This window comes from Lathamus discolor, chromosome 1, assembly GCF_037157495.1.
Source record: "Lathamus discolor isolate bLatDis1 chromosome 1, bLatDis1.hap1, whole genome shotgun sequence".
NCBI lineage: Eukaryota > Metazoa > Chordata > Aves > Psittaciformes > Psittacidae > Lathamus > Lathamus discolor.
In genome coordinates, this window is record NC_088884.1 from 152719299 (window position 1) to 152744214 (window position 24916).

The 24916-nt window shown below is 36.8% G+C and overlaps 1 protein-coding gene across 2 annotated transcripts in view; it reads right to left on the reverse strand.

The window, feature by feature from the left end:
• JAKMIP1 (janus kinase and microtubule interacting protein 1) overlaps positions 1-24916 on the reverse strand; it is a 72818-nt gene that overhangs the window by 10075 nt on the left and 37827 nt on the right. The window contains exons 4-9 of one of the 2 annotated variants that reach the window (XM_065659626.1): positions 24319-24813; positions 11470-11679; positions 10670-10789; positions 8239-8385; positions 7452-7592; positions 4331-4390 (exon numbers count right to left, since the gene is read on the reverse strand). In XM_065659626.1, the coding sequence (XP_065515698.1) occupies positions 4331-4390; positions 7452-7592; positions 8239-8385; positions 10670-10789; positions 11470-11679; positions 24319-24813 (1173 nt within the window). The remainder of the gene's footprint in view (positions 1-4330; positions 4391-7451; positions 7593-8238; positions 8386-10669; positions 10790-11469; positions 11680-24318; positions 24814-24916) is intronic. The other variant, XM_065659635.1, reaches the window with a different exon arrangement.

The following is a 24916-nucleotide window of genomic DNA, read 5'->3' on the forward strand; positions in this document are numbered from 1 at the left end:
AAAAAAAATAGCCTTATTCATTAAAAAGACTAAACAATGAAAGACATTATCAGTTATTATTAATTCAGAACATCAGGCTGCTTCTCAGTAGCCAAACTGACTGAGTAGAATTGTGAGCTATCAATTTCATTCAGGATACTGAAAGGTTTTATTTTATCCATAATGCCCCATGATGAATTCCAGATATTTACCTTTCCCTGCAGTTTTCTAGACTTACCTAACTGCATACATTCTGCCAGTAGGTCTACAAACTACAGCCTTCACTTTCTCATAAAGCCTCGTAATCCTGAATATTTTCTTTTGGCTCAGCACAGCTCTTATCAACAGCCAAAATAATCTATCTTGATTTAAGTGATACCGTAAAATCAAAAACACAATGATCAGAGTTATAGTACTAAAACCCTGTAAAGACACATTTCCCTCATTTGCTTAGGAAGCACTGTGATCCTTTTACCATGTACAGTACTTACTGGATTTTTTTAACTATACACTATTTTAATTCCAACTTTTACTGAAAATTTAAATATTCTCAGTAAACAAAGATTCTTTTATACTGATTTGTACATCTCTTGTTTCTGATTTATAACTTCCTGAGAAAATAGTAATGTAAATTGCTGAAGAATTCTGATTTAAATTCTAACACTGACTACTGCCATGCTTTTAATAGCAAGTATTTTGCATGTGGCTTTCTATCAATGTTTTTACATACTTTTGAAGTAAATTTATGCATTAATATTATAGCTTCTACAGAAGCATGTTCAGTAAACTTCGAAGTTTAGAATGTTATAAATCAATAATGACACATAGACTATATTATATGTAAATTTCAGTACACACCCATGTTTTTAATGGTTTGGATTAGATATATTTACATATAAATAAACTGATTTCTCTGTTGCTAAAGTAGTTTCACTTTACATTTAAATATCTAATTTCCGAGTACTTAATCTTACACGATGACAATGACCGAAGATTAATTTCCTGGTGAGCTAAATCAGCAACTTCTTACCTTCATGCTTATATGTCATTTCTTGGCAGCCAGAAAAATACAGGCACACCAAAACACAGAGGCAGATAAAAAAACAAAAATACAAAACAAGAAGTATGAACTCCATCACACCAACTTGAAGGCTTTCTACTGTCACCAATACAGATTAACTGTTCAAGTTTAAGTAAAGAAACAAATCCATAGTCAAGCACCTTCCAAACAAACCAGACAATTATGTCTTCATAGGTGTGACTCCATCAATCATGAAATCATTTTTACTCCATTCTATATGTAAAAAATAGACAAAACCCCCAAAATACTGGAGTTTCTGGAGTTTTAGATATTTCACTTCTAAAATTGGTGGGAAAATAAAAAAAATGCCAACAAACCAACATGCTTTAAACAGCAAAAGAAGATTAATTTCTGCTACATCTTTTCCTAAGGAGTCCAATAGCATGTTAAAACAAAAAATCCAACAAAACCCACAACAATAAAACTACAACACCAGCAGACAAACAAAACCCCCCAAAAAACCTACTATCCTACAGTACCTGACTATAGAGAGTCAGTATACTACTCTATACACTCTGCTGCCACAGAGGCCCATCCCACTGTGCTGCTGCTTTCTCCAGGGAACCCGACCTGGTTGCCAGCACTGTGTTATGGACTCCTATGCCCCTTGGTAATTAAAAGAGTGCTCAGTCACAATTGCACTAGCAACAGTAACCTAGTGCACCTACAGAGCTCCAGAAATAACATAGCCATCTAATTGCAGAAACAAACAAATCCTTGGTATTTTCAAAAGCTTCTCAGCTGAACTGAATTTATTTAGACCCAATTGGACCATAAAGACTACTGGACTGGACTGAGAAATCACTCACACAAGCCGTCTCCAAGACAGAGAAAAGCATGTCATGGGTTCTGTTCCTGTTGACAGGACTCACCCTCAGGAAAACACACAGACACTGTCCAGTCAGAGTACCTCAAAAATTAAGGAAGCAGGAGTGTAAAAGTACCCATTTAGAAGAAGATGCAGTGGTGTAGGTCTTTACCCTGTGCAACAAGTTTCTGTTTATTAGAACAAAATAGGAACATCTCCATACCTTCTAGTCTGAGCTTATCCAAACACTTTCATGAAAACTAACTCTCATCAGTTATTTCCTTTATCACTTTTTCAAGGGAAGCAGGACACAGCTGGAAATAGATCCAACTCCAGCAGCCAAACCTGATAATTTGCAGTGCTTGGTTAAATGAATACTTTTTTTATTCAGATCCCTGAGATAGGTTGTTAAAACAGAAAGGCTGAAGATGATACAATCCAAACAGCCCTTCTGGATAAGTAGCCCATTCTACATAGATTGTTTAAATAAAAAATAACTGCTGGAAAGCTGTAGGAAACACAGCTTCCTTTGAGACTTTGATCCTCACATAACCACACAGGTGGCATGGAAGGAAACCAGCCTGTATGCCAGGACTGGACTTTTAGAAGCTAACATCAATAAATGTGTAAAATTCTAGATGTTTTAGATTTTTAGAATTTTAAAATTCTAGATTTTTAAATGTTTAAAATTTAAAAATGAAAGTCAACACTGCGTATTCATGTGAATAGCCTACAGGTTTATACAATGGCAGGTAATAGGACACTACTAAATATATTATTGATTACTTCTTTCCTGACAGGCAATGGATAAGTAGCAGGAGATACGTCAATTTATTCTTTCTGGTGTATCTATCATATCATAAATAAGAAGCAAAGTCCTACTAACTCTGCAGCTCATATGCACACAATTCTTGCAGTAATCTCTGCAGAAGCCCCTCAATCACAGTATTTTTACCACATGAAGAATAGCACCATCACAATTTTTTAATTACATCATGTACATTTTCTCCAACCTTCATGTTCAACTCTTCCTTTGGGCAATAAGGAAAATAGTAACAAACTGAAAAAGCAACATTTTGCCCAACAGCAAATAGGTAAAAGGGTACAGAGCCCACGCCAGCTAAAGTTTTACGAACAGAAAATATTTGTAAGATTTAAATGAATAGTTATGGAAGTTTTCAGGCTATTGAAATTAACATCACTAGTTACTAGCTCCTAAAAATTAAATTAACTAGTTTTGTTTCATCAGAAACCTTACAGTTTAGCAAAAGATCTTAATTAATTCAAAACTGGAAAAGGCCTAATAATCAGAGGCAACTGCAAAAATTACAGCATTAGTTCCGTATATATATATATACACACACACATATATATATATATATTTATGTCCTGTTTTTAAACTTAACAAGCAAACTTCCAGGTATACTACATCAAGAAAGAATGGTTCAGGGTTATTGTAAATATATTTGGCATCTGTCAGCCTTCCATTGCATATCAGAAAAATGTACACAAGGTTTATTGTAACTTGTGAATTTTTCTTTCCTCATATGTAAAAGACACATCTTTATTAGCAGTAATTGGAAGCAATTACTGCTGAAACAAAGAAAGAATCCCAAAGGATAAAGTTTTCAAAATACAGGTATTGCAGAATGCAAAGCAATAAAAAAGCACCACCTGGAGGTCACCAGAAATATGCTGTGCAGAAATCGCTAACAAGCACCCGTTTGTGACAGAATGTATTTTAAGCTACCATGTAGATGACAATCATCTCTCCATAATTCATTTACATTTTTTCACCTCTTACCCCATTCTCCTCCCCTCACATGCTCCAGGCTGCTAACATTCAACTTCACAAACCCCAAAATATTCAGCAAAATTAACTGCTTTAAGCAGGTGTTATAATAAACACTGAAAGTACATTCTGAAGCAAGGCTTTTTTGTTTCTACAAACTAAAATTTTCTCTTTTATTTCACATTCTAGAACAAAATAATTGTTAGGGAAAAAATAGTTGGCATCTTCTTATTTGTATATCATATACAGAAACATCATTCCAATAACACCCCTAGCATGAGTTAAAGTTTTCAGTTGTGATTAAGCAGTAACTTGGTACAAGTATTTTAAAGGGTTTTCTTTAAAAAGAACTGAGTATTTGTCATTTGAAAGGTAGGTTGATTCAAGTTATTACATGATTTAGGCCTCAAACCACTTGAATATTTAGGCCACAGTGCAAGTGTAATTATATTGTTTCTTTAAAACAAAACCCAAAACAAGAACATTTGTGTGCTGCACAAAATTGCAGCTCCTGCAATCATAATGAGGAACAGTTAAAGCGCTCACCAGAGAAAAGCTGAAAATTATATCAATTTTTGTCATTAACTTAAGCAGAGCATTAATTTCAGGCAGTATTCAAAACAAGTGTTGTTCATAACAGAAATGCAAGGAAAACCAGATGGTTACTCACCTTTGGAGGCTTCAGACTTTTCCTCCTCTGTTTTTTAGATCGTAATAACCGTTCCCTTTCCTAGAAGGAAAGAGAACATTATGGTACGGGTTTCTTTCAAAATATATTTATATATGTCTAACACAAAGAGATATGATTAAAATGTTCTTTAAGCCTACGGTAAAGCTATCGCAAAGACAATGTCTTTATTCTTTTGAATAACACCTTGTTGATATAACACCATGCCGAACCGCAGCTTTATCCTTTTAACAAACAAACCTTCAGCCACGTACTTCACACATTTGATGGAAGTTGGCAAGAAAATGCTTTGTTAAATACTGGGCACAGATTTCTTGACAGTTCTTTTGACTCCTTTACCAAGAAGCTCACTATGGAAACAGAATTCACATTCTCACTCCAGTGTTCAACTACCCTGAAGAAGCAGGACTGTAGCCAAAAATGAGTCCAGTCTTAGCAATTACAGGTCATTACATCAGTTATACTCCGACACACAAGCATGCATATGCAGGTGTAGCATTACATGTGACTTATCCTCTAGGGCAAAAGTCTCAAATCCAAAGGCACTGTGTCAGCTTGCTGTCTTTTTTTAATACTGAAGCTTTGGAACAAGATCACATTTAACTATATTAGAACAGGAGGAATTTATAACTGGAAAAGTGCAGGGATTATGAAAATTTAAGTCCAAGAATACTGCCATGAATTCCAAAGGAGGAAGAAGAGAAGGTAAAAAATGCAAAGAAGCAAGCAAAAGAAGAACCCAGCAACCCAGGAGGTGGGTGATCTGTCCCCTGGCCTTTTTCCTGATTAATTTCTTAGTTCTGCATCTTTCTTTGCAGCACCTCTATTTTTAAAAGAATAACAGCAATTCCAAGTGCTTCTCTGGCACTTATTACTCATTGCATGGCATTCTATTCAGCATTATTTGCTTTACATTCAGTTCAGAAACTGGACAAATAAGAAGCTGTCAGTGGAAATCACAATAGAAGAATTTATCCACAACATTCTTGCAGGAATGAAGTTTTGGAAATATGGAATAATTAAGAAAAGCACAACAACTTATATAGCACCTTTAATACATGTGAGTTTCAAAATAAGGAAAATAATGACTGACAAGGTAGAATGGAGCAGGTATTTAAAACTGTAGAATAATAGAACAGAATATAGAATTAAGCTAAAGCTGAAAACACACAGTGGAATTTCACAGTGTTGGAGAAAAATGCTCCCTCCTCAGGTAGCTGGTTAAAGCACAATCCCTGATGTAACCTGGGTCTCCTGCCTCCCAAGCAGGTGTCCAAACAGTTACATTTCAGTGCAGAATGAACAAACACTTCCAAAATCCCAATTTCTTCATGCTTATAATCTTGTTTGCATGAAAACCACAATTTTCTCTCAATAATATATCAAACTACGAGAATAATAATAACTCCAATTAAAAGACACCATTTGCTGAAACACCAGCATCACTTGCAATCATCTGACAGCTTTCCTTTTAAGAACTGACCAGAACATCACTGTTGCAGAAGAACTCAAGTTGATATGGCTTCATCAACACCAAAGATATCCTACAAATGACGTTGTCAATCAGTTCAGACAACCCTATTGCCCAAGACTATTGCTTTTATTTCTGTGTATCGGTTTGGTCTCAGCTGGAGTTAAGCAGATGACTTTTGTATTAATCAGGTATATGACATGTGGGTCATTCTTGATAATTATGATAAATTTGTATTCTGTAGAGGTGCAGTTGAAGCCAGAAAAAATAGCTAAAAAGCATAATGGAAGTGCACAGTTCCACTGCATTCATATCAAAACCAAAGCATCAATTATTTTGTACTGCCAACCAAAGTACTCTGATTAATTTGACTTAGCGCTGCAAGTGAAATAGCATCTGTAAATAGGAAACAAAGCAAAAATGAAGCCATATTTTTAAATATTTATTTATTTTACTTTTACACTAAACACAAGTTTAAACTATTTTACCAAAGTCAGGATACAATATATTTCCTCAGATTACTGGCTGAGACAGCAAGAGAGTCCTTTCATATCCATTTTACACTGAAATATGTGACCTTATATCTATCATATAATGGGAACTTAGTATCACGTCAGTTTCTGTCTGTACAGTTGTATTTGGAAGGTAAGACGCAGAAGTCTATGAATCAGACCCTACATCATAGTCTGAGTAACATCCTACTATGACACTGAAGAATGAACGCAGACAGCAATCTTTGGCACTGATTACAGAGACAAATCCTGGGTCAAAATCTCAGAGGAACTGCCAAGAATAGAGACAATGTTCCAGAAAGAGCAATGCAGATCTTGCTGTCTTATCCCTTTCGATGTTCTATTTTAATTTTCAAAGTTGTTCCCAATCCTTTAATTTTCTATTTAGACAGAATGATCTTAAATTTGTTTTATTACTTTTGTAGCAGTCAGTAGCTCTAGTTGAGATGCTCTGAGTCTTCCTGGGTTCTAGATACCAGCACCAGAAGCGTGTATCATAAGTTGCACTAAATAGCACCTCTAACACAACTCTAAAGTGTCTTGATCAAAAAATGTAAACATTTATGAGCACCATCTTAAGTAGCCTTCAGAGGGTAGCAGCTGCGCAATTCTAATCTTAAACTATGCTGCTACCTTTGGTTAAATGAGGCGTGCATATTTCTCTCCATTTGTTATAAAGACAGCTTGTGCATTCAGCTCAGGAGAGATGCTTAATTAGGTGAAATTAATGCCATCCTGCATGTTCCTTTCTTTTAGGAGAGCTTCTAGATCAGGGGAGTAGTTGGGTTTGCACCACGGTCTACATCTAACACACTTTTACTGCTGAGTTTTGGGACATGTCCTTTCCTCAAGTTCTTCAGTTGTTGACAGCCAGTTCTGTAAAGTGGATGGACTGATGCGCTTCTTTTCACAAGCAGCTTGTAACAGGTAAATAATAACACAGATTCATAGACATTCCAAAGAACTTCATTCACTACCTGAGAAATAACAAAACCCCTTCAAAACCAAAGAATTATTTCTGTATCACTGCTACAACTGACGTTAAAATATTACTCTCAACTCTTTAGCTTGCCTATAGATGTGTGTGCATGCACGTGTGTATACCAGTCATGAGCATTACCACTGTGAGATCATCAATAACATGCTGCTGTTCTTTGACTTGCAGTCTAAGGAATTCAATTTCTTGTTCCTCTCGTGTGCTGCTGAGATCATTCAAAGACGTGTGCCTCTTCAGCACCGGTTGTGTAGATAACTTTTCTTTCTACAGAAAGCAAACATAAAGTGTGTACTCCACTAAAAGATAAAACCTCTTTCAACAACAACAACAAAACATATTACACATTCTGTATGTCTCAGTGCTAATCAATGTCATGGTTTTGACCAAGCCGGTAACTCTGTACCCTGCAGCCGTTTGTACCATGGCTGGACCCCACTGGGGATCCATTTGCATCCTGGGTGGGATGGGGAGGAGAATCTCTTGCATAAGATATCTTAAAACAGAATCAAAGACCATAGTCTGAGACAAAATTAACGAACAAATGAACTCAATGATCTAGCATAGTAGAGACTTTGGCACAAGCACTTAAATTCAGTTCTGAATTCTAATCATAAAGCCAGCATTTATTAAAGCTGATTTTTAGTCATATTCTTTAAACACATCCAAACAAATTCTATCCATCTTTGATCCTTTCCTTTAATCAGTGTGAACTGATATAACACAAAGCCCATGCCACACTGAACTCAGAATATGAATATTCAGCTGCATTGACTGAATTTGACAGCTATACCATCCTACTGCCGGGTCTCTGAAAAGTCTGTGTTAAAGTAAAAGGCTCTACAGCACTTTTACCTCAAAGTAACTGTGTGCAATGTGTTCTTATAACATGATGTCTTAGATAATTACTTACCAGTTCTACATTTTCCCTTGATAGATTTTTTATTTTCTCTTCCATTCTCTGGATACATTGCAGCATATCATCATTCTTTTTGCTCATCCTCTTATTTTTTTCTACCAAAGGCTTCAGCTGACTTTCTGTCTCCCGACAACGTTTCAGCTGCAAAGGGCAAAGGAACAAAGTTAGCTGTGCTTTAATTTATAGTTATAGTAAAGAAGAATATTAGTACTTTCACTTGACTTCTTTCTTCATGCATAAAGTTTAGCTCCTTTGTAAAGTGTCATTTATTACAGACTACTGCTGAACTAAGAACTACAGGATCCCAAATAAGACATAGCATTTTTGTACAGTCTGCAGAAACAGTAGATCTGGTCACTGGATTTTGCTCTTGGAAAAGAATGATGTGTTTTCTTGAAAAACTTATCTCATTATTTATAAGCTTCTTGTGATCAACTAGGTTCCTATGGTAGATTTTTTTCACCAATTTAGCTATCCCTTAGTAGGAGTAAACTCTTCTTCCTCTACTTTAAAAAAACCTTGTACCTAATGTGTAATTACAGCAATGAGAAAGTCAGCCAGAGGGCACATATTCAATCTCAACATTCTGCTGACATTTTCAGTCTGCTTAATTTTGTTCCTGTGGTTTTATGATGTTAGACAATTACATGAAGCAAATTACTGCCCTTCCTTCAACTTGTGTGTATTCAATAATTCATTCTTTTTATTTCATTAATGCTTGAGTTGCTTTGTTTGTTAAAAACAAAAAAACAAAAAACAAACAAAAACCCCAAACAACAGCAAAAAAAAACAAACAAAAAAAAAAAAAACCCAAAAACAAAAAACAACACCTATCTTCTCCAATGAAAAGACTTAAATTTAGCTGGAAATGAGAAAAAAGAATCTTTATCCCGGGATAATTTCACTGAGTGTTTAGTTTTCTGTTTCATTCTAAGAAAAACTATTTTTCACAGTGCTTAATCACACAACCTTACTGATATTATTGTTTTTATCTAATATCATCTCACAATATGATAAAACCTTCTCCACATCTTTTCCAAAATATTTTTCTAAGTCAAGCATCAAGAAGTTAATTTGACTGAGTCATTCACACCTTCCATCTAGAGGGACCCTGAAGATGCTGCAGTACTTCAGCATTCTTCAGGGATTTTTCAAATTACTTTTGTCCAGAGAAAGAATTAGGAGGCTGAATTATCTTGTTTTTATAGAACACAATCTTTAAAAAAGACAAGATGTTCTTGAGAATACAGAGCAGAGAAAAGCAACTGTACCAGTAAAACTGGGGAAAAGAAAGTAAAAAATAACCCACTCAGCACCTATGCAAGGTAAGGAAAAAGACAAGCTATACGCAGGCTTAACCACATGCTCTTCTTACCCCATGAAACTTAAATTGTTAATAAGGAATTAATTTTTGTCATATGAAACGGCAGTTTACACTACACAGCTATTTGAAGAAAAAGTTCAAAGAAAAAGGCATGAGTACGTTCTCAATGCATCCAATTTTAGTCTAGCATTGTTCAGTTGACTTCACTAATGTAGAATCAGACAAGATGCTGCATAAGAGAAATTAAATTATTAGTTCTTCTGATAATCATTAACTGAATTAAGCCCTTTCATCATAAAGCAAATTCTTCTTATCTCAACATGAAGAGCTATGACAAAGCAAGGAGAAGGATGTCAATGCTTCACTTACCTATAGGACTAACACATGGCAAGAGTGCCCTCCCCTTCTGCCCTCATCATACATAGTAGCATTATTTTAGAATCAGATACATAGGTTGCATGATAGAAATATTTCATCTGATTAGTATGAAAAAATCTTTTCTTCTGCCACTAGAATTAGGGCATTACAAGAGGATGTGTAAAAATTCCTATTGTTAAAAACACACCTCCCACTGCAGTCAATGAGTTTTACTGCTAATCTCAGTACAAGCAATTATATAGTTACGCAGGTTAATAAAATTCATTCTTAAAATTCCTGTCATATTCTTTCTTTTCAAGTTACTACCACTCTCTTAGGAGAATTTCCCTTAAGAGATTTCCCTTGAGAAATGGCAGATTTTTCATCAGTAACACAAGAAAGCTTTTTTTAACACCCAGCTAGTATAAGCATGTCACAAAACCAATGCGGAGTTTCAAAAAGATTAATACAGTGATCTAAGTGCACAGACTACGCATGTTTTACACAACATCATTACACAGGCAATCTACCACTCCATTTGAATACAATAACACCAAAGCAAAGTTATAATATTTTTATTTTTCTGGAGCAAGATAGATTCCAAATCACTGTTATATCTGGTTATAATTGAGGCGAACCACAGCTAATTTGTAAATTATTTATAAGACAGACTTTCCAACATTAAATCTTTTACCATAAAGATGCCCTCCCAGTCACCATCTGTGTTATTACTAATTAATTTACCAGTTCGTTTCTTTCATCTGCTAAGAGAGTGTTTCTGTCTTCCAGCTTCCTTATTACAGCATTCAGTTCAGCGATTTTTAACTGAAATCTCCGCACATCTCGTTCATCCAAATGCTGCTCCTTTACGTCAAAAACATATAGATATATAAAATTACCTTTCAAAAATATTTTATTGTCCATAATTTGACAGCATGGTTTAGCAATTAAATTGTGTAAATTTAAAATAGACTCATAGTCAATGTCTGGAAAACTTACTTTAATTCACTGAAACTATCATTCTGTGGAATTGCTACATAGAATCATACATGATATATCACATTAAAAGTGTCTACTTGTGCAATCTATGTAAATGTTTAACAGTCAAGAAAAACTAGCAAAATATTTTTTTATGTATTACTAGTTGCTACTCACCAGATTTCTTACTATCAGCTGTAACATGTCCAGAGCATATGACACAGATTAAAATCACATGGCTTGGTTTTTCAGAAGTATTACCTATATGAATTATTTCAACCAATGGCAAAAAGTTATAAAATTAATAGCTAAGAAAATGACAGGGTTCTCAGCTGAAGCTCACAATGTAAATTCTCAAAGTTCTATATCCAAATAGTTCATCATTCTGTGAAATTCAAGAGGTCCAAGTTGTTTCCAAATCATCAGTGAAACAGCACAGTGCACTGCAGGGTCATTTACCGTTAATTGCTCCTTCCAGTATTTTAAAAGTAACCACAAAACCAATGTGAACACACATGCAGCAATTACCCTGGGTTGAACTTCTGAAGAAAACCCAATTTTCTTACCAGACTTCCCATCAGTTCGGTGATATCCCCCACTCCTGCAGGCAGCTCTCTCTTCGGACTACTGTGGTATCGTTCTGCCTCCTTCACTTGGACAAGCTGTTCATCCAAAGCTTCTTTCTGAAGGAGCAGTTTCTGAGTATGGCCTGCCTGGACACCAATATCTTTCTCCAAAGCCAGAATCACTCTGTCTTTGCCTTTTATTTCATCCATCTGGAAAGAAATGAAAGAAGGGGGGTTGGAACTAGATGATCTTAAGGTCCTTTCCAACCCTAACTATTCTAAGAAGGAAGTTTTGTAACATCTCCAGGTGTTCACCGCATGCATACCCACAAATTTGCAAAACCAACATTCTGTTTCTCTCAGAATAAAAAGAAAAATGTATCTCCTCTGAACCCTTTTCCCCTCCCGTTATAAATGTTTCAGCCTTCACTCGATCATGAGTTTGCTTGGTACAGTCTCAGCTCAAGAGACAAACAGAAACAAATGCAAACATACACTGAAACATAATTCATAGCCACTGAAATCATCCACTTCATCTAAGGACACACACATCTATAAGCAGAAAAAAATCTCACTTCATTCTGTTTCAGAGAGGAAACAGGACTAGTACAAGGTAAGACAAACACACCCTTTAAAACTTACCTAGGTTTTATTTGAAAGCTCGAGCCATACACATTTGCCATTTTGTGACTCCCTCTTTATTAGTGAAAATCACACGTGGTAAATCTCTTTGCAGGCATTTAATAATTAGTAGCATATACAGGCACACACTTTTAAACTTAAAACCTTTAGCATACCTAAGTATTTCATGTGCCCTTGTTATAAGATTCAAGTGAGAATTAGTCTGTGTAGAGAAGGAAAAATGCAAATGCACATGGCATTAGAATAAAGGATAGGAATAAATAGTTCATGAAGACCCTCTACGGTTACTGAACTGTGCTGTTCATACACCTCCATACCAAATAAAGAATACTGGTAGCAGTGATCTATTGCAGCTCTCATAGGATTTGTCCCTCTCAGCATCAGTGTTAAATTCACTTTGGTACTATTCCAAATGCTAGAGGAAGTGATAATCCGCAGCAGTTACTATAGAAACAAATTTCTTAATAAGAATGTTAACTATTAACAAGATATTTATTGGAATTATGCTGTATTGCCTTCAGTTTACTAGTGTATTTCCTTGGCCAACAGAAACCCATCATATTATAACATTATATGAGGAAAAATAAATCATGAACTTGTTAAATCAAATATTTGTTGTGAGTCTTACATCCACAGAAATCCTTTATGTCAGGTACACAAAAACCCCACCAAAACGCATTAGAAGTAACTTATAGTTGAGTCTGAGTGATGTACAAGATTAACACAATCAGATCACATGATCAGACACAATTTGCTTCTTCAGGATTCTTGCCTTACTCCTTTCACAGTCTACAAAGCATGTGAAATTAGTTGATGGATAGACCCTGAGTGGGAGGAGATGGCCCGGCTGAACCAAGCCAAGTCATTATCTATGTAAAATACAAAAAGGTCAGATATGAAGTGCATAAACTTGTCTGGACTAATTTTAAGTTCCAAATGAAACTGATGCAGATTGGTTCTGATGGAGCTTTCTTTTCTGATTTGGGAAGGTTGCCGGGTCTCAGTTCCTCCTTCAGTATAATACTTAATTCAGATTTGTGAGACTTTCGAGCATGCCAAAAAGGACTTCCAGGAGAAGAATGCACTTTTTATTAATGGAAGAATTTGCAACACGCAGGGTTTCAGAGGGACTGTGCAGTGAACAGCAATGACAAAAATTAAGCAGCTGCCTCATTTACCGAATGCTATCTGTCATGCACACTGATATATCAGGGACCCTCTGGGAGGAAAAAATGTCATGTAACTAAATACTATGGACAGTTTCACTTTCAATTACACAGGTGTTGACACTGAACATTTATGTTACAGAGATAGGAATTTGTCCATGCAAGGCATACATTTAACAAAGAAGAACCAAGGTTACATAGGCAGCCTTGATTTTAGTTACCCAACAAGCAGCACATTTTATAGTCTCCATATTCTCACAACATAAATGGCAAATGGAATGACATAGCTTTTAAGCTGGAACAAAAAAAGAAAGCAACAGTCTCAGTTCAGACTGCTGCTTGCTGAACCACACAGAACAGATTGTTTGAAACTGATGCGGCCAGTGAAATCACGCCTACCACACCTTTCACCCTTCACACACTTCCACAGATCAAAGCATGCAAGCTCACACACATTAAAAAGCAATTCCACGAAAGACCGTGGCTTTGGGGTGGGGGTCAGGGAAAGGCACGAATGAAGGCAGGATTCCCCTCTGATTTTCCTACTAGTGTTTTTTTCTAACATTAAATCTACAATCTAGACATGGTGGAACTTTCGGAAAAAACAAATATCCTATATTTCAGTCAATTAAAATAAAAAAATCCAGACACTGAAATTAATTATAGTTAACAACATAATAGCAATGACTGCACATAGTTTTTTTCATTTGGGGCTTACATTTAAAGTTACAGGTAGGCACTAGAGAATCGCTGACTCATGTAAACAGGTGCCCATGCACACACACACAAAAATACATACAGCTCTGCAATAGTGCATAGCTTTTCATAAGCACAAGCTAGCAGGAAGTAGAATTTCTAAGCAACTAACTTTTCACATACTCATAAAGGTGAATAGAACTGCAGCAGTAACACCTCTGCCTTCTGATTCAGAAGTCTGGGGCACAATACGATTATCCTTTACTCAAGGAGACAGTTACACCTTTGATTTCTCCAATGTAACTGCAGCAACCCAGCCAAAGTCTCAATTTTTTTAAATTTACCCCAACGCCTGACCCAAAGATTTAACATCTTTCTTCAGACTTGCACTCTACAGAGCAAACTTGTTCATCTTCCTTATCTGCTTTCTTAACAGAGAGTACAAATTACTCCAGAGAGGGGAAAAAACAGGAAGAGAAATATTTTAGAGGAATGCAACATCCCTGAGTTCCACATGGGAGCCATAACAGGTCAAGGGGCAGGCAGGCAAAGAAAAAGGAGGTACAAGGCTAGGAAAAGGAGAGTTATTGTTTAGGTTTAAACTGAGCATAATCTGACAAGAGAAGATAGGTCAAGCACTCCCGAAAGACTTTAGCTTAGCCTAGTTTTATATTTTTTAATAGTTGTAAAAGCTCAAAGTCTCCGTGTCACTGGAGAACTACTCTGTCCTCAAATTCTTGCCACATTCAGTTACACAAAGAAAAGGAAGTTGGCAGCATAAAGGAAAACATCTTTATGCAATTAGATCATGTATTAAGGTCTTTATTTTAGTGGGGAGAGGAGTATCTTCCATTAGGTAAATGAGAATCAAAATGGATTAAACTGGGTTCCCTGCTGCTTGCTTTTATTTTATTGTTGTTGTAGAAACAACACAGCCGTGCCAAGATTGTCTAGAAATCCACATGGTCTACAAGAGAAGGAATCTTTTTTATTAGACCAAGTGACAGAGCTGGAAAGAAAGCTTTCAGGTACACTCGCCCTCCAGCAGTTGAGAAACTCTATGCTTAAAAGCTTCTCAACTTTTCCATCTCTATAAGTTTGATTTTCCCACAAATCTTTGGTCACTTTCTCCCTCTGACACGTGCATATATGTACATACACAAACACATGCAGTGTACATATACATGTACGCATCTATATACACATGCACATTTTGAGATATCTTCCAATTATCATTTATTAAAAGTGTGGACAAGCTGAACATCATGGTATTTTATGATAGTAAGTAAAATAATTAGTGGTTCTCTCATGATCTCTCAGGTATAAATGTCTAACCCTCTATTCTATATGACTACAGTATTCCTTCACCAAACAACATCCAGAATTTGTTACTTCCCCATGCAGAGCATTTCTTTCTTTTTCATGCTTTTTAATGTCTGTTTTATATCAGTACTGAGCTATCCCCAAACTATTTATCACTTACATAGATAAAGGAGTTATCATTAATTCTGTTCTCTGCCAGATGTAACTTGATTACATTTAAAGACTCTTTTTGCCTATCAGATCTAAAATCCATACATACAGAATTTTACCTAAGTTTGTATGTCATGCCATAGTCATTGCCACATTCTCTTTTCTGACTTCAAATGCAGTCCTGCCTGCTCACCATCCAATGTGAACGCTGCTGTTAATGATGCTCTTTCCACAAAACTCTCATCTCTTGATTCTCTAGGCTGATTTTCTTTTTAGTACATCAACAAAAAACTACTCCCTCTGTCAAAGCTGTTCACAGCCTGATTGGGGTCCATTCATCCCTTACCTAATCTTAAGGAGCTATGTCCCCTCCCTAGTGCCCATTTGTCATATATGCGGTCATGCATTTTCATGTTTTCACCCATGCTACCGTTCCTACTTGAAGGGACATTCCAAAAATATCCATTTAGTTACTGACTGACCTTCCTTAAATTCTTCCTATATCTCACATTTTCCATGACACCTTTAAAGTACAAAGGAAACTATGACAAAACTAAATACTGCTTTTGTGTATTCCTCCCTGTACTACTATTTATTTGAGACATCTCACTAGGGTACAAAGGGAAGAGATCATCTTTTCTTCCTACATGTTCAGCACAATGACATCCCTACCCATGCACTGGGCTATTGATATTATATTATATCAAATAATAGGTATTATGTTAAATCAAATACGTTATCCCAGAAAGTCCTTCTTCCTGGCTGCCTTGGTTTAAAATTTATTCCAAGTTTAGAACAAGTTTCCCCACTTTTTACAGCTACACAACACGGCCACATGAAATCTTTTACATTCTGTTTTGCATGGATTTAAAAACATTTTAGAATAGCCACACTTTTTATGCACAGTACAATTCAGAACAAAACATCTGTGATAGGAAGACAGTGGAGCAACATGAGGTTAGAACATTTTCTATTACATACTGTGACAAGAAAAGTAGCAGATATACCCCCTTAAAGAGGATTTTAAAGAAAGTAAGATCATCCACAAGCAGCTGTGGAGCAGAATTACTGAGAAATCATCTTGGATGGCACAAGTAACTCTGAAGTTCTTAGTTAAAGTCACAGGTTTCTAAAGTATTGTTTCATAATTAATGGGGTTTGTGTTGCCCAAATGTCAGGTGCTGAACACAGCAATTGCCTGCACTCTATCAATAAGGAGCTAGCACTTATAGCCTATGTCAAAATTACAGTGTTTTCTAAGAACAGGTATCTAATTGCCTCCTAACAGTTAAGAGAAATGAGCAGAAATGTTTTAACAATATTTATCAAACATGAAATACCACCAAGCCAGCCATTGGGGAAAAAAAAGTATCCCCTGCCAATTATCCCACACTTCAATAGCTACAGTGGAAGCAAGTCAGAGACCTTTGGGGGAAACTTTAGTCTCTCACAAAGTTGAAAGTGAAATTCCCAGGGAATTAAAAGCTAGATCTATCAAGGCAGTCACATACTCGGTTTTCAAAGTGGAAAAAGCCAGCTGCTGCACTGCCAAGTGTCAGACCTTCCTCTTTACTCATCCTTACCAAAGTGATCTCCTAGCCAACTGCAAAAGAAAATTCTACAGTGCTCTTCTCCGGAAGAAATGTGATTAACCTTTATACTAAATGCTTTACACCGACAATAGGAATACCTTGACAGGAGGATTGTTAGTTAGTAGGAAAAGAAAAGCCAACACAAAAAAAAAACAACAAAGGAAAACAATTCAGTTGCAGATAGAACTAAATGGAACTACACCTTTTATATTTATAAAGGGACACTAAGACCTAACAACGCTATCCCAAGCTGAAAGCCCACCTGAAGGAAGGAATTAAAGTATTCCTGTATTGTGCATAGCATTATGTGCACCAGACATGGCCATCTATTTAAATAAATGTTTGCTGTTTATTTAGGAACCTTAGGTGAAGAGGGAGAAAAGATGCCAGCCAACCAGTGGAGAAGTAAGAGTCTAGACACAGGTAGCTGGGACTTCATACGTAATTTTTCCAAACCGGCCATCAATATTTTATTCCAATAGCTTTTCCCACATATTTAAGTATGTAAATCTCATAGTAAGGCATATTTTAAAAGTTTTGATAAATTATACAAGAAACACCACAGGGGCAGACAATTCCAGAGCTTACTGATAGGAGGTTTCTCACACCTATCTCAAAGCTGTAGCTGACTACAGTCCCGACTACTGGATCTCTCCTGTTACCTACTACAAGTGTCCATTGACAGAGCTATAATAAGCAAGTAGTCAAAAACGATGAAAAATGTAAAAGGAGTAAATAATACAAACTTAACGGGATTTTTGTCCAGGTGCCATACTCTTCTGTGGCATTTGATACTGTTCCATATTTTGTAAAGAGATATGAAAGTCAGATTTGTGACCTACCATAGCAGAGTCCTTAGAAAATACTAAGAATAAACACAAAATGCTGAGCCTGCACTGCAAGAAAATTTCATTAGATAAGCTTAATTCAGGAAAAAAGAAGGCTTGGGTGGAATGCTGCCCTGTTAGCTCCTGAGAGGACAAGCATAAACCTTCAGAGGATGGAAAGTATTATTTGCAGTCCTAAAATGCTGGAGGTGGTGGATGGATCTTTGCAGATCAGCTCGGCCTTGGAATGTAGCTGAAACACGTGTCTCAAACAGATGGTAAAATCCAGGGAAGCAGCCTACAATTTGATATCAACAGCTGTGCGTGAAATACACGCGGGTTTAAGTGGCTGATAGGAAGCATGCTACAGCAGGCTTCACACAACCATGCATGACCGCACGCACTTGGATGATTCAAAATTCAACTTTCCAGTGTCAAAATTAAAGATTTGGTTAGGAAGCAAAACTCATATGTGCTGCCGCAGAAGTGAAGTGAGAAAAGCCAGGGTCCATACTTCTCAGGGAAGCAGAGGATCACAGAGTGCCCCAACTGTCCCTCTGCAGCAGAATATTCAGAGGGACAAAAGGTCTCTGCATTACCCCAGCTGCTGAATGTAACCTAAAGATATGAATTTCACTGCCCTAAAATGGCAAAATCCTAGTAATGAATATGCAGAACGTACATGCTATTAGAAAATAATTGCCATCACTGCAAAGCATGTAATTTGGGGTTTCCTTAAGCTCCTATTATTTTTCATGTTTTATTGAAAAATAATTGCTGAATCTCTTGGAAGGTAGAAGTATCTTATTTGATCATCTAAATTTTATCCCTTACAAACTGAAGGGAATAACACATTTTAACAACTTCACCAACTAGCCTGGTGAAGAAATAGAATGCACCATCTCCAAGTGTGTGAATGATACAAAATCTGGGGGAGCTGTTACTACTCTAGAGGACAGGAACACCATTCATAGGGACTCTGATGTGTTGGAGAAATGATCCAAAAATCCATCATGAAGTTTGCCTAAAACAGATACAACATCCTGCCCCCGGAGGATTTATATTCCTGCAGCAGAAAAGGCAGCAGAAAAGGACACCAGTTGAAGTTGGCAGCTCTTCAAGGCACAGAATGAAAAAAGAAAAGAAAAAAGAAAGGAAAGACACTGGTGTCCTGGATGACAAGACGGATATGGGTCAGTGATGAGAGCTTGCAGTGACTGAAGATAACCCGATACTGAGCCAAATTGTGAAGACAGTAGCCAGAAGACAGAAGTGATTTAGCCTTTCATTAAGCACTTGTGAAGCCACACCAGGAGCAGCACATCCACTTTGTGACTCCCCAGCACAAAAAAAAGGTATTGACAAACTGGCACAAGTGCCATAAAACTGGAGGAAGGTCAGTAAGACCACTATGGGGCTGCAGCATAGGGCATTCAAGGAATAAGTGAGGGAGCCAGGCTTGCTCAGCCAGTGAAAGACTGCAGGATGCATTACAATTGCAGATATCAATTCAACTGTCTAAATATGGGGATGAATAAGGCAGACGATTCTCATAGAGACGTGTAGAAAAAGCACAGGGGTACCGATTAAACAAAAGAGGAAGTCGACAGTGCCTGGGCACTGGGGCAGGTTGTCCCAGAGACCGTGGATCTCTGGAGATTTTTCAAGTTGCAATAGAGAAGACCCAGAACAACCTGATCCAATTTTCAATGCAACCCTGCTTCAAGCAGGGTATTTGACCAGATGACCTTGAGAGGACCCTGCAGTTCACATATGGAATGCCAATGCTAAGCAATACACTACGGACTTACGGGAAGACAAACACATTTAAGAGCTGTGTAAGGTTAAAAAATACTAAATTGTGAAGGACCAGAGTAGAAATTCAGATTTGTCCTGAACTGGAGCAAGCTAATTCTTAATTCTTAAAATTTGTTATCCTCAGCCTTTAAGAACCTTTACTTTAGTCATGAGATACAGTGTTACACACGGATACAGAACTGAAGTCATATTTTTAAAGAATCACTGTATAAATGTGTACATAAACATATTCTGCAAGAGGATTTTTCACAGTGAAACTGCCTTGATATTTACCTATAAACAGCACTTAATCATATTAGCTGGAATTGTAGTCTTCCCAGTAACTGCATTACATTTATTTGGCAAACACCAAACAGAAGAATGGGCCATGCTGGAAGGAGTCTCTACATTATGAAACTGGACAATCTGGACTAAGGAGACTGAGGACAGTTCAATAGTGCATCTATCTTCATTCTTGGTCATGGCTGATCAAGAACTTCTGAAAAATCACTCCTAAAACCAATTTCTTTTGCTTTGATTCTATTGACAGCAAACAGATTTTTTTTCCCAGTAATGTCTCATTGCTCTTCAGACATTTTTTATGAGGTTGAGAATACAATTGAAATAAGCAAATTTAATTCATCTGATATACTGTGTGCTCTCTTAAATATGGATCTTGCTGTGTACCTTGTAAAATCAGTGGAATTTTTTGCACTGATTTTGTTTTTCAGAAAACTGGGACTATTTTAAATTAAAATGAAATAATGTTTCTCAGTTAAATTCCATCCATGCTGTTTAGGAATATTTAAATATTTTTCTAAGAACAGTTTCTGATAAAATAAACAGTTCCCTTCTTATTAAAAATAAATACTATGAATAAATCAATGATAACATAATTCAATATACCTTTAATGATTGTTTTTTGTATGTATCTAAGACAAGCACTGGGAAGTGTTCATTGTTTTTATCTCTGCAAAAGCAGTATCTTGAGAAACACGTCTTACAAAATAAGGCCTTCTTAAAAACAGCGTGCAGGTAGTCTCAGAATGAATGTGACCACTGACTAATACAATACACTTAATATTCATGCCTTCCTTCACAGCTATGCTGATAACAGAATAAGGTTGATCTCTTCCTAAAACTCACAGCCGATTTGAACATGCTATGTCAGCAGTTTCAGGCAAAAGAGAAGTTTTACTTAACCTGGTAGCTACCTTTAAACATGGTTTTAAAACCAAATAATCAGTTAAATGGCAAGCTTGAAGCCTGAGAAAAACTGACTGAAACAGGCTGGGGTTTTTGTAGACATTTTTATATTTAGATTAAACATTAAACACCCTTGTGGTGCAGTTCTGCTCTTCAAGCTACTTTAGAAACACAACTTAATAAACTCAACTTCTCTTCATCATTAATCAGGTCTGTATTAAATGTATTTTGTACCAGCCTAGACCTCAGAATGAAACCAGACGCGCAGCTTACAGGGATGTTGTTAAAACAGAAGCCTGTTGACACAGTTATTCAGGTGGATACATGCTTGTCTGTGCAGCCCTCAGCTGAATGTGTGCTTTGGGGAGCTTTATACTGAAGCTCTCATAATAGGAAAAAAAAAAAAAAAAGCCATAAAACCAAACTTTAACATTACTCCTTCATGCAGATTATTTTTCAGTTTGCTGTTTTGGGGGGGGGGGCTGGCTGGTTGTGGTTTTGGTTAGTTTATTTTGTTTATTTCTCTTTTTTTCTATTTGCTGGGTCTTAATGTTACTTCTGGTTTTAAATATCCGAACCTTTACCAGCATCATTTTCATACTACATCCACCGAACAATACAACTTTTGAGACTCAAGTGCTCAGAGAACATTGGCTGAAAAAATTAATGGAGGATCCATTTCAACAAGTATTTATTAAATTAATTAAAACATTTATATCACTGTTATATTAAATCAATTATGGGAACTGCCAAATTCTGTTATAATTTTAAACTGCACAGAGAAAGCGTGTTATATTTCCTGCCAAACAGTTCTTTTGCTTTCCCTTATTAGGCACTAGGATTTCCCCCATTCAGTCTCATTTGTATTGAGGCTTATTGGGTATTTTTCATGGTTCTATGCATAATTGTGAAGACAAACTCAAAATTGATTAATCATATTTCCAAAATACTGATATGTGGACAATGCAAGCATGGCTGCTTATATACTCAATGCAATTGTATCCATATATTCATTGACAATGTGGCTTTGCTTTTTTCCCCCCTCTTTCTCACTACATGTTTTGTGTTTATTTTTTTTTGGATGGCAAATAAAAAAAAAGAATGCAAGTTTTTACTTAAATTAGTCATGGGTATTACCATCAATGGTAAAAACATGGATTTTGGAGGATTTTAGCTGCAATGTCCATATGAAATACTTTTGCAAAATTAACCTGTTGTCTAAAATGCAAAATTAATCAGCAAAGTCCAAGAAGACAATCAAGATACTGCATCCTGAATTACAGTATCTGAATTTGAATCACAATACGGCCAACCCATTTAGCCTTTTGATACTAAAGATGTCGATTTCTTAATAGCACTATAAAAGACAACACACATACAAAAAAGCACATTAATTGAAGCTCAGTTACAGAACTGCACTCATATTAATAACACTGCCTGCCACACCCATGCCATTTTATCCCGCAAGGTTAGGAATAAACTAAGGACCCCAAATCCGCAGCTGATACGGTTAATCTGAAATTCAAGGCAAGCATCCCTTGCACTTATTAAAATGGGGGGAGAAGAGGGAGGGAAATATCCTGATGATCTGGTTCTATAATCCCACTTGCTCTCCCAGAGGAAGAGAGCAGCATCTAGGAACCGTGCAGCATTTTTTACCTCACCCCAGATTTAAAGAATGCCCTATTCAATAGCAACTGCCTAAATTGCTTTGAATTCCTAGAAGAAACACTTCTCCCTCATAAGAAGAAGCCACAAAATTTAATGAAAAAATTGAAACTCATACAAAAGGAGTTGAGGCACTACAGGGCAATACCAGGCTCCTGATATTTTCCCCCGTACTTCATCAGATATGAGCATTTCCAGTGAAAGCCCATGAGACTGACAGCAGGCCTCCTCTGGTGCTTGAAATAGGAAACAAGTCATCTACACACACTCCTAATACAGTCACCATTTTAGATATCCTGAGTCACAGAGGCCCAGTAAGGCTCCAACTGAAATTCTGAATGACTTGACAGGATTTTGTCGTGCAGACAGAAAACGCTGAGTGCTTTCCGTCATCGCTTCACACCACAGCAGGCTGGAAGCTTACACTTTTGACAGAGAAGAGTTAAGTGTTTTTTTTATTATACTGCTCAATGACATGTCATAGGTGTGTTTTCTGGGGCAGTCCGGGATGGCAGAATTTGGGGTGCCTCACCTCATTGTTTAATGGTGAGGTAACCTTCTTTGAAGGTCAATCAGTTGCAACCAATTACACTGGTCTTTAATCAAGGGAATTATACCCCTGAGACTTGATCAATGTCCAATTTATTTAAAGTCTAAATATTAACTGCACTAATAGCTTTCACTGTCTCAGGCAGGAAAATCACCACCATCAAACAGATACTATGTGTCTGTAGCTTGCCCTTACCATCATTCTTCCTAAGGAATACAAGAAAGAGGACATACCTGTGTAGACACAAGCTGATAATTTTTTTTAAAGAAAACTGATGTTTCATTCCATTTAATGTCTGTACTTCCTAATACCTAATAAATATTATGCTTATTATAATTTTAGAATTTATTTACATAGTTATTGTACTGTTAGTTTTGGCAGATTAACAATCATATATATATATATATAAATATATATGGAAAATATCAGGGTACCAAACATGACTTCTGTTCGATGATGAACTCTCTAAATATACTACTGTCTATATACTATATATACTGCCTATCTTTGATTCTCTACATTTTACAGAGTTGAGTAACTTGAAATATTTGGGGGATGCACTGTTGGGAAATATTGCCTGGTTTTTGAGTTTACACAAACAGCATAGTCTGCTATCTGCGCTGAAGTCCTAGGGTTTACGAAGCATGAAAAAGGCCTCCTGCCCCATGCCCTGACTTTTCTGCTGCAATATAAAAACCACAGAAAATTTAGAAAATAAAAAAGGGCAACAATGCTTAAAATTGAATGACCTGAATAATTATGCAGAAAAAGACATTGTCTTGTTTCAGCACTCTTGGTTCCTCCAATACAAATATAAATGCTCTCTGTAAAGTTAATTTTGCCATCTCACAAAGGTGTTCTTGCATTGCCAATTGAGCAGTGCCTGACTGTTTTGGCCAATGAAACTTTGTAAAGAAATGTAGTTGAGCAAGTGGGAAAGGGAATGTCTGTTTTTTTTATCTGCTGAGAAAATTCGTCCTGGAAAGTATTGGTTACTCATATTCCACATGGTGGGACATAAAGCTCTGGATTGGGCTGCTCTACACATGGAGTCAAGGCTCATCTTTGCTGTAAGGAGAAGAAAGTAGCACAAATAGTGGCCTATAGTAGCAATCAGTACTGACGAAACATGCCACTGCAAAAGTGTGGTTTTATATTAACAGGCACATACAGCAATATATACATATATCTGCCATAAACTGAAATAAGCACACATTACTTAATGAACTTACCAGCCTGCGGATCTCTCTCTCACATTCCCTCTTTATTCTATTAATCTCATCCTGATGGGACTGGTAAGCCATGCGCAGGTCAGCAGCCTTCATTTTATCTGCCTGCATGATGTTGTTCAAAGCTTCTTCAAGCTGCTTTTTGCCAGATTTCAGCTCCAAGATCTCCTGTTGCAACTTCAGACGTTCACCATCGAACGCCTTGCGGGCCTCCTCCTTTGCTTCACTCAGCAGCGCTGTCTTCACTTTGTCAGCTGCCCCGTCCCGCAGGACATTGACTGTCGACTGCAAACGCTGAATTTCGCCATCTTTGATTTTCACCATCCTCGCTACCTCCTGCTCGTGTTGCCGGATCAGTAGCTCTCGGACGCTCTGAAGTTCCTTCATCTTCTCCTCATGGAGCTTGGCTTTCAGTTCAGAAACATAGGCAGTATGTTTGTGCTGCTCCTGCTCCCTTTCTTGCTTGACCTCTTGGATTTTCTCTCTCAGCTTACCTACCTGGAACATCAGTGTAAAATATTGATTAGCAAGTGCTACCACACTTCTAAAAGTCACCAAGGGAGCTTTTCTTAAAACATGAAAATTCATCCTGAGTACTCAA